General features: G+C 32.2%; 1 protein-coding gene across 1 annotated transcript; it reads right to left on the reverse strand.

Annotated features, from left to right (window-relative positions):
* Positions 1-246: 246 nt before the first annotated feature.
* LOC111406146 (nascent polypeptide-associated complex subunit alpha-like protein 2) lies at positions 247-2,887 on the reverse strand. Its single transcript, XM_023035372.1, has 4 exons — positions 2,734-2,887; positions 2,546-2,648; positions 920-1,038; positions 247-781 (listed from the first exon to the last, which is right to left on the reverse strand). Exons 1-4 carry the CDS (start codon positions 2,779-2,781, stop codon positions 419-421), a joined length of 633 nt encoding a protein of 210 aa, XP_022891140.1. The 5' UTR covers positions 2,782-2,887; the 3' UTR covers positions 247-418.
* Between the last annotated feature and the right edge of the window lie 7,821 nt (positions 2,888-10,708).

Raw genomic sequence — 10,708 nt, forward strand, 5'->3', positions numbered from 1 at the left:
TTATTTTTCCAATGTAAAATTACGAGAAAAAAATTGCAATTACTTTCGAGTAACAATCATAAACAGAAACCAAAGATATACAAGTTTGTCAAGTCCACAAACGAACTTAAGAAAGCAATAATCAACAATTAGAACTATTGAAAAAATTGAAGTGCCTTGTGCTTAAGAATTGACATTCCTTGTGGTAGCCTACTTAATTGAAATGCTGCAAGTGCACCCTTTAATGCAGGTTAAAGGATAAAAAAATGGTGCAAATCGAAACTTCTTTATGTCAACTAATAATATATCCGATAACAAAGAAAGGCACAATTTCATTATCAATGTTTCGCTGGTTAAAAAACAATAATAAAATAAATTGCAGCATCGGTTCCAAAAATCATCACAATAGCAACTTTGAAGCCTAAGCTAATAATCCATTTCAGGTGGTCAACTCCATGATGGCACTGACAATGTCTCCATCGTGAGTCTTGAGAGCCTTGACAGCCTTACTCCTTGACACCCCTGCTTGGGTCATGACCAGATCAATGTCACGAGCCTCGACGCCAGTCTCATCAATCTCTTCCTCTTCCTCTTCCTCTTCTTCATCTGCCTGTATGGCAGCATCTGGGGCAGATGCATCAGACTTTGAAATCATGGAACTCATGTCTGGCATCCTGAATTGTTGGGCAGCCTGCGTCTGCAGCTGCGAGCTCAAATCCTCGATCTTAGCCTCCCCAAAGATGACATAGGTCTCAGAATTTGGGCTTTTGAAGACATCAGGTTTTGATATGAAAAACAATACCTGCAGTACCATTATTTTATCAAAGGCTTTGAAGATTAGAATATCTGCATCAATAAATTAGAAATATCCATGATACTTAAAATATCTGCAAATTAGATAGAGTCACAGAATGAAAGCAGAATTAGACACAAAACTTACATTTTTGGTTCTCTTAATGGAGACACGATTAACACCAGTAACAGGTTTCATTCCAAGTTTCAACATTGCCTTACGACTCTTCTTCTCACTTCTGCTTTGTTTAGAACTCCCATTTGTCCCTGTGATGATTTTTCTATCAAAATAAAACATAGAAAAGAAGCTAGTTTGACAAATATGTCAAACACTCAAGTTTTTCTAGACTTTATAAGCAGAAGAAATAATTAACTACTGTTTAAAAGACATCTTGATGCTAAACACTCAGATTGCAGAAATTTTACAAAATTTTGTACACATTGAAGAGCTTGCACAAACATTTGATAGAAAAATGAACCAAAAAATTGGTCGAAGGATTTGCTTAGTCGATATGAGCATGATCCTAACAATCCTTGACTCTTCTCAAGGAGGTTCCAACATTTAGAATCATCTTGATTCATGTTCAGAATACTAAAGAACCCCAGAAGATTTTGGAAATTTTAACAGATATCTAGCCAGGTAAATAGTTTCATGCAGTTCAGAGCTTAAAGGTAAAAAGCAAGGGTGTCCTGAACTCAATTAACTTACATATGGAACAAAAAAATCCAATATCATCGTGAAGTTTAGCTGCATTGATGCAAACAATGTACTAACATTTCACAAAACATGTTCCTGAAATGGCTCAATAACCATAACGAAGCCATACATTAATTAAGAAAAATGCATTACTATGACAATAATACATCATAACGGACACTATTTATTACTTAGATAACATAGGCATCTCAGTAGATTTTTTACTCTATGGTTCTTCCTTTTAGTTAGGCCATCTCCAACCCACTTCACTTAAATGGTACAACATTCACATCAAAATGGTGCAACTTTCACACCATCTTATTTAGCCATCTCCAACTCATTACACCAAAATAAAAAATCGTTCCTTTGTTTCCTTGTATTAATTCTCAACAATTAATTTATTTCAAGAATTAGTTAATTACAAATTCGATTACTACTAAAATTACTAATTTAAAAATTACATTTAATTAACTAAAGTATTGCCCTTATTAATAAGTTTAAAAATTAAGTTTATTGTACTGCATTCAATAGTTATTATTTATTAATTGATTAAAATTATCATAAATGTTAATAAAAATAATAATCAAATTAAAATTATATAAATTGAATTAAATAATTATGTACTAAAAAGGATATAATAGGAATTAAAATTATCATAGTATAAAATGAAGGACAAATGGAAAATAAGAAAATCTCTATAAATTACACCAGATGAAACAATTTGGTGTCAAAATATGAAGTTGGATTGAAGGAGATTTTCACACCAATTTAACGTTTTTAATCCAAACTGGTGCAAGGGTTGGAGTAGCTGGGATTAGTTTAACCCAGCTGCGGACAAGAACAAACAAATCAAAACTCTGTGATTAGGTTGTGGTAAATAATAATATAATAACCTGCTTAAAAAACATAAACATTTCCGGGCCATTACAAATTCCAGATACTTATACATCAATCAGAAGCATATTCAATGTCAAAAAATTAGACAATAAGCAGTAAACATTTAAGAACTAAATAAGTATTCATAGTAAAAAATAACAATAATCATTAAAAAAAATAAAAATAGAGAAGAAAAATTACCTGCGACACCATCTTCCTTGTCATCGTCTTCATCATCGGAGTCCTCAGCGTCATCTTCGTGTTCCTCATCCTCCATCACGTCTTCCACCACAGGCTCATCCATCTGTCCATTAACAATCATAAACAGATTGAGATTCAAAACACAGAATACATATATTAAAAGATGGAAAAATCTTAAACGATAGTACCTGCAGATTTTTGTTGGTATCAATTTCTTCAATAACGGGACCTGGCATGTTTGCTTGCTTGGTTTCCGAGTGTGGTGAAGATAGATTTCGTGAGCTAATGGGGAAATGAAAGGCGGAATAATAAGGGTTTTTATTTTAGGGTTGCCTAATTTTGGGCTTAGCCTTTCAACCCAATTATTCAAAATATTTGGCCCATGTGTACGTCTATCCAAGACTAGGCTTGAATTATGGGGTGTCAAAATGTCTAATCTTGCTACACTTAGATCATAATTCACACCCTTACTTATCAAATTTACACTTGACACAATTTCATATCAACTTTCACATCTTACACTATTAATTCAACCATTACAATCTTGTCATACCATCCATTTATCAACAAGGATGTCAAAGTTAATGTACAAATCGTTTAATTGCAAATTGTCATTCTCCCTCCCGCTTTGCTACGAGTGGTAGTCCCCTTGGAATATTTTTTATTATTTTAAATATAAAATATGTTTTTTAAATAAGAAATAAATAATTGAGAGCGAAAATTGTGATATTTTATTTCAACGACACCCCCTAAAATCCCTTGAACCTCAATACTTCAATTGCTCGACTTCACTATCTGGATAGCACCTCGCTCACTGGAATTGCAATAGGTTGAGTCGTTTATGTAACCACGAGCCCATGGCCATGGCTGATTTGACCCATAAGTTCATTGGTTTACAGATCAAGTCGAGTAGGCCATGAGCTATATGCAAATTTTTTTTGATGCTTTTAAAAATTCTCCTCGTTTTTTCGATTTCGGATTGGTTAGTATTAATATAAGTGGAATCGTGCAAGAATAAGTTGTTATGCGTACAATTATTTTTTAAGAAGTGAATAGTATTTATGGAAATCAACGTGCTTAATGACAAATTATGATGAACTTATAAATTCCTAGTTAGTCAGTATTTTGGCATATTTATTAAGAAGTTGAAACTCTACGTCTTCGCAGTTCTGTAAACACATCAAATTCCAGAGTATGTCTTATTAAGTCTTGATCTGTACCAAGATAAAATCTACCACCTGAACTAAAACAAACTTTGATGCTACAGTAATTATCGCAAGTATTAGTAAATCACGTGCTATATAGGAAAATAATTGGATATTGATGCTCGTTTGATCTCTAAAAGTGACGAAGTTTAGATTTTTTGCATCTACTGGTTCTAAAATAGTAAGCGTAACATGAGAAAAATATCTAGTTAACTCTACTGGTATTCTATCTAAACCTATATTCGATGCACCTTGGTTGAGGGAAGAAGAAGTAATAGATATTTTTTATTTCCACTAGTACTAATCATTGTTAATAATACTAACTTGGGTTTTCAGCATCGGAATCGACATCAACTTCTAATGCCAACACATTAGCGCTAGGCTTTAGTACGGACGGACGTCAAACATTCCTACAAGATCTTTGGGCATACGTCTCATAATTATTAAAAAAGAAAAGGAAAGGAAAACCACCCTCTATTGCATTTGATATTGACCAAGGATAGGATTCGTGCATATCACAAACTCTTGGTCATGAACTTTCTTTGCCTTTACAAAACCAATAAAGTAAACAAGAGGAAGGGGAGCAGAAACGGATTCAGGATTGGATCCAAGACCAGATTACAAAATTTCAAGTCGGGGCTAATACGTGAAAGAAAAAATGCATCAAAAAGAAATAAATTCCTTGGGCTGTGGGGTGGATTACAACCCAGCCCAATCCCCCCTATATCCGTATCTGAAGGGGAGTATTTATTATATAGGAACGCAAATCCAATGAGTTCAATTCTATAGGCCAAATCTAATAAGATAGGCAAACCTAACCAGTAGTTAATAGGTTCATTTTCCGTTTCTATGCCCGTTCCTGATTCTTTTAGCAACTTATGTACCTTCTAAATTATAAATTGCCCTTATTTGATCTCCATTATTTTTCAAGTATATTTTTTCTCTCTTCTTTTCAATCACAGAATTTTGAATAAAATAATGTTAAACGCAAGTTCGAAAATTTTTCTTATTTTTAACTACACATTCTCTATCAATCTACTATTTTAAAATGAATTCTTAACCAAAAATGGGCCTCAAATAGGTGCATAATGTCCATTACATAAGCTAACGGGAACAATATTGGTAAATTCTTCCCATATTTTCTTATGTTCAATCGCTATTATGATATAAAAACAATGTATGGTGTTTTATACTTTCTAAAATTTTTGCAATATGATAAAAGTGAGTGAGAACTTGGGGACTAGTGGAATAATCTACTCACGATCCTTAGTAGCGTCAGAAAACACTTTTAAAAATTCTCTCACTTGAAATGCAATTCTGATCAAGCTCTTGTAATTCGAGTCATGTGTTGTAATAAATAGTAATAAGATGTTCTAGCCTTCACAAGATTTTAGCAAAAGGTAAGTTGGATTCTATTTATAACGTATGTTAGTGACAAATGTTTTGAATTCCACTCCATGCTCTTTACGATAATAGGAGATATCGAAATAAATGTTAGTGTGTTTAATTATGTCGATTTCACTTTCATTAGTTTTAACCCATCCTGCACAGTTAAATTAAAAGTATGACAACACCTTTGAAAAGGAATACCATCAAAATTGAAATTAAGGACTCGAGTTAATTCATCAACTACGTTGATCGTTTGCATTGTCAACCGTAAAAATACAAATTTTATTCTTAAAATTAAATTCTTTAATAATACGCATTAAAGTATTAAACATATCATTATCCACGTTTTGTCTAGTTAGTGAGCACGAATAACTATGTAACTTTTTTTTATTTTTTAAATACCCCTACAAGTCAGACGTAAAATATAAAAACATCTCCATATTTTATTTAAATAATTTATTAGCCATTTATTTTTTTATATTATAAAGTAATAGCATCATAACGAAGAGTACTTCTAGTAATATTTTCAGGGAAATACTACTGTGACAGAGGCCTTGGAGGGTGCGTCACACAGGGACTGTCAAGGCCTTTGTTTGTTTATCATTCCTCATTTTTTTCATACATGGGTTGGAGTTGTAGTACATGATGTGGGTTGTCCACTATATTAAGGTGCAGGGTCGGTCCATTTGCCTGTGCCTCATGCCCAAAACCACAAAGGGCCTATTTTGGCCCAATTTTTTTTTTCCCTAATAGTAAAAGAAGGAAAAGGAAGAGGAAAATAGTTTTTTCATTAATTGTGAGATAATTGAGATATTTGTTTGTTGTTTTAATTTTAAATTTTAAATTAACAATATGTTGTATAATATATTGTTGATTTTGAAGGTCTAATTTTTGGACTTCACCTCGGACCCCGACAATCATAGGACCGATCCTGTTAAGGTGATACTTTCCACTGGCTACAAACATAAACATACCTTTGTGCATTGCCTCTTGTGAGTGGACACGGCTGGTAAGTACCGAACTAGAACCTATACAAAGCATCGTGTTTGACCGAACATTTTTGTAGTGCATATTTAGGTGGGTTGTTCTAATACCTTTTGCAGAGAGCCCTTTTTTTATTTATTTATTTATTTTTTTGCATTACTTACTTATTACTTTGTAATATGACAATTGTTTACTTAACCTATGACCACCAGCTTGAAGTGTTCTAATCACTTAGTAATTTGTTTTTTCGTTCGTTGTTTTACTATTTGAAAATATTTTATTCATTTTCTTCCTTGTCATTATAATCAATTGGATCAGTGCTTCCATGCACATTTTCATCGGCCAAATCAATGAAAACTGGAATGAAATTAAGATCGCTAAAATCATGATCTAATTGCCGTGACAAAGCTGGAATTGGAGCACTTTGCGATTTGTTGGAGGTAACAAACATTTCTTTAAACTCATTAATCTCCAAAAAATAATATTAAAAAAATGAGAAAGAAAAATGTGATCCATTTGGAATTGGAATAAGAAGGTAGAATGTGGAGATAATGTAATAAATTCAACAGTAAAATATCAAATTAGATTGAATTGCAACTAATTGTATAAAAATTAAAATATCATACTTGAATGAGAAATTTAGAATGCATAATGAATTGCGGTGAGTAAAAAAATAAAGTTCGAATGGGGGTATTATGGGTTAAAAAAAAAATCTGGAAAAAAAATTAAAACTAAAAAAATTGGCCATTAAAAATGTAGTTGGGATGGGATATTTATAGGAAAAATTCTTAAAATAAAATTGAATTACAAAAATTGGCTACTGACCAACAGTCAAAATTGTTTAAAAATGTGACTGCTACCAACGGTCACATTTTTTAACAATGTGACATTCTAGTCTCATAAAATGATAGCTTGGCTCGTGAGCCAGGCAAGTCGAGCAGCCATTTTTTTTTTAGCTTGGCTCATCATTGCTCTTGGACCAAACGAGCTCACGAGCTGTTCAACCCATTTGTCATGTTTATCAATCGTTTGTCATTGATATCTGGATGTTGAAAGTTTATTTGCTCTATCTTGTAGCATGTATTCACTTGCTCGTCATTGTCATCGTCGTCGTCATCATCATCGCTATCTAGCAGGTAATATATAGTTATATCACTTGCTCAAGATCAACATCAGATTTGTAGTAGATAGTTCACTATTTAGCCCTATGTAACTGGCTCCTCGGATCATACCTTTTCGATTGCTATTGTTGTACCTTCTCTAAATATGTGTTATAATCAAAAGCACGGTAATGCCCAAAGGCCCCTGGATGTGCTCTGCACTCTAGTCCACTTGTCACAAGGAGTGGCGAAATCGCGTACACACCAAACTTCCTTTGTGTGTGTGTGTGTGTAGAAACAAAAAGTATTTCCAATTCACAATGGGTAGTTTTGTTGGAAAATTGTAGCAACAAATTCATAAGTTTCAATTCTCTAATTAATTTGTATTTGAATTGGTGGTTACAAAATCTTAATGACTATTGTAACATAATTCAATGCTAATACAAAATTAACTATGAAATTGAAACCTCCATCATCCAAGTACTATATAAGGATGTGATCTCCTATTCTACACGCTAAACTTTGAGAGGACTCTCCTCTCTCTAAATTTCTCTCTTAACCTTTTGTTTCCAAAATCTTGTTTTTAGTAGTTTAGATAATTTTTGTATTTGACTATTTTAACATATAATTTGATGTTAATACAAAATTAACTATGAAATTGAAACCTCCATCATCCAAGTACTATATAAGGATGTGATCACCTATTCCACACACTAAACTTTGAGAGGACTCTTCTCTCTCTAAATTTCTCTCTTAACCTTTTGTTTCCAAAATCTTGTTTTTAGTAGTTTAGATAATTTTTGTATTTGACAATTTTAACATATAATTTGATGTTAATACAAAATTAACTATGAAATTGAAACCTCCATCATCCAAGTACTATATAAGGATGTGATCACCTATTCCACACACTAAACTTTGAGAGGACTCTTCTCTCTCTAAATTTCTCTCTTAACCTTTTGTTTTCAAAAGTCTTGTTTTCAGTAGTTTAGATATTTTTTTGTTTTAGCTTGGTGATAAAAGTGTGGGCATTCAAAATTCACATAAAGTAGTGACGATGTGTTAATCAACTACTTTAAATACTTTTTGTTTTAACTTGGTGATAGAAGTGTAAACATTCTCAGTTCACATAAAGTAATGACGATGTGTTAGTCAACTACTTTCAACTATTGTATCATGGGAGAGAGATATCATCAGTCCTCCTGCACTACAGTGGAGCGCAAACTTGTTTTAAAAAATCTGTATACAACACAGGTCTCGATTTCTTTCAATACCGCTACTACATCAACAACCATATTTTCTCTATTTTATTGTTATTTTATTTGTCGTAATGTTTCTTTCTAATTTTCTTTTGTATCTTTCCCAATATCCTAAAACAGATTCTTCTCAAATGACCAAAAACATGCTAGATTTCAAAGAAATATTATCGTGAAAAATAATATTCTCTGACAAAATTTATAAAATTTTAGAAACTGGAATTACGGTATAGAGAAGTTTTGTTTAGGAGGCTGGATTTAAGTGGAATCATTTGTGATTCCTATAGCCAACCTCAGAACTGAATATTTTTTGAGGCTAAACTTGTTGAAGCTGGGTTTAGACCCGTTTAGTCTTCTTTGAAAATTATTTATAGATTGTTATTCAATTGTTGACAAAAATAACTTAATTTTTATTCTGTTTAAAAATAAACATATTTTTTATTTGAAAAATTAGCATATTTTTGTTATTGAGAAAATAGCATAATTTTCAAACGATTTTTGGAATATTGCATATTTTTCAATTTAAAAATTAGCATATTCTCATAATTATGAAAATAACATAATTTCTATTCTGAAATTAATATTTTACATTTGGTATTTAGAAAAAAATGACAAATAAAATCGTTGTTGCTAACACAACTACTGCTGTAGCCCATAGGCCTACTCTTGTTATGAATCTCCCAACGATACCGACATCTATTACTCATGGAGAGAAATTAAAAAAAAAAAAAATTAATGGGCTAAATTTCAAGAAACGGCAGCAAAAGATACCGTTTTATCTTACCATCCATCGACCTTGCAAAGTTCTTGACAAAAGATTCTCCGAGGTTGAACGAGGATGAGACTGACAGCTAAGTAATCAATGCAATAGATGCTTGGAAACATTATGAATGCTTGTGTTAGAATCATGTCATGAATGCTCACTGATTCGTTGTACAATGCCTATAGTGAAAAAAAGTCAAGAAATGGGCTCTAAGAGTCTCTTGATTGAAAGTAGAAAACTGAGGATATTGGTGTCAAGAAATTCATGGTGGTTGCTTCTTAAATTTCAATGCGGTCGACTCCAAAACAATGATCATTTAAGTTTAAGAGCTCCAAGTGATCTTACATGTGATCCATGTTGAGGTGATGTCACTGCATGAATCTTTTAAAGTGGCTATTATTATTGAGATGCCACCTTCTAAATAAAAAGACTTCAAGAACTACCTTAAACACAAATGAAAGGAGATGAATGATAAAGTGCTTAAATTGTGACAAGATAGTTCACAAGTCAAATGACTATAGGCTACTTAAGACAAATAGATATAAAGAAGAAAATATGATCAATGGAATTGCCATATGATACTTTTGATAGTAGCCTGTCAACTATGAAATTTAAAATGAATATAGTTGGGTCCAACTAAAGAGAATGGTGGATTAATACTAGTGCAACTCGACATGTATGCTCTGACAAAGGATTGTTCACTTCACTTGGTGAAATGAAAAATAGAGAGAAGCTCTTTATAGGAAACTATACTACTTCTAAAATCAAGAGCCAAGGCAAAGCGATCCTAAAAATGACTCTGTGAAATAGCTTACTCTAAACAGCGTGTTATATGTGCTGAAAATTCGAAAGAACATAGTCTCTAGTTTGTTGCTTAGGAAGTTGGTTTTTGCATGATTTTTGAGTCTGATAAAATTTTCCAAAAGTGGACTTTTATTGGTAAAGGGTATGTATTTGATGGGCTTTTTAAGCTCAATGTAATGACTGTAAAGAAAAATATCAATAAACTTAGTTTTACCGCTTATTTGCTTGAGTCTTCCAATCTATGAGACGATAGATTAGGACATGTTAATTATGATGCCTTGAGAAGGTAATTAACTTGAATTAGATACTACATTCCAAATTGATTCAAAACACAAGTGTGAAACTTGTATAGAGATAAAGTTGACAAGATCATCTATTAAAAATGTTGAAAGAAACAAAACCTTTATTTAACTCATAGTAATATATGTGATTTAAAATTGACTAAACAAGAGGAGGTAATAAGTATTTTATTACTTTTGTTGATGATAGCTACAAAATATTATTATGTGTTTGGGCTTAAAAGCAAGGATAAAACTATAGAGAAATTTGTTCTCTATAAAAATGAAGTTGAGAATCAACTCAACCAAAAAATTAAGGTGCTAAAAGTGACCTATGTGATGAGTATGAATCACCGTTTGGTGAGTTTTGTGCTCAAAATAGTA

Source organism: Olea europaea, chromosome 12, assembly GCF_002742605.1.
Source record: "Olea europaea var. sylvestris chromosome 12, O_europaea_v1, whole genome shotgun sequence".
Taxonomy (NCBI): Eukaryota; Viridiplantae; Streptophyta; class Magnoliopsida; order Lamiales; family Oleaceae; genus Olea; species Olea europaea.

Bases quoted from the DNA above. Each gene is read 5' to 3' on its own strand.
- LOC111406146 (XM_023035372.1), bottom strand. From the start codon at position 2,781: ATGCCAGGTCCCGTTATTGAAGAAATTGATACCAACAAAAATCTGCAG. The intron at 1,039-2,545 runs GTAATTTTTCTT...AAATCATCACAG, and splicing joins CAAGGAAGATGGTGTCGCAG to GGACAAATGGGAGTTCTAAA. The intron at 782-919 runs GTAAGTTTTGTG...ATGGTACTGCAG, and splicing joins CCATTAAGAGAACCAAAAAT to GTATTGTTTTTCATATCAAA.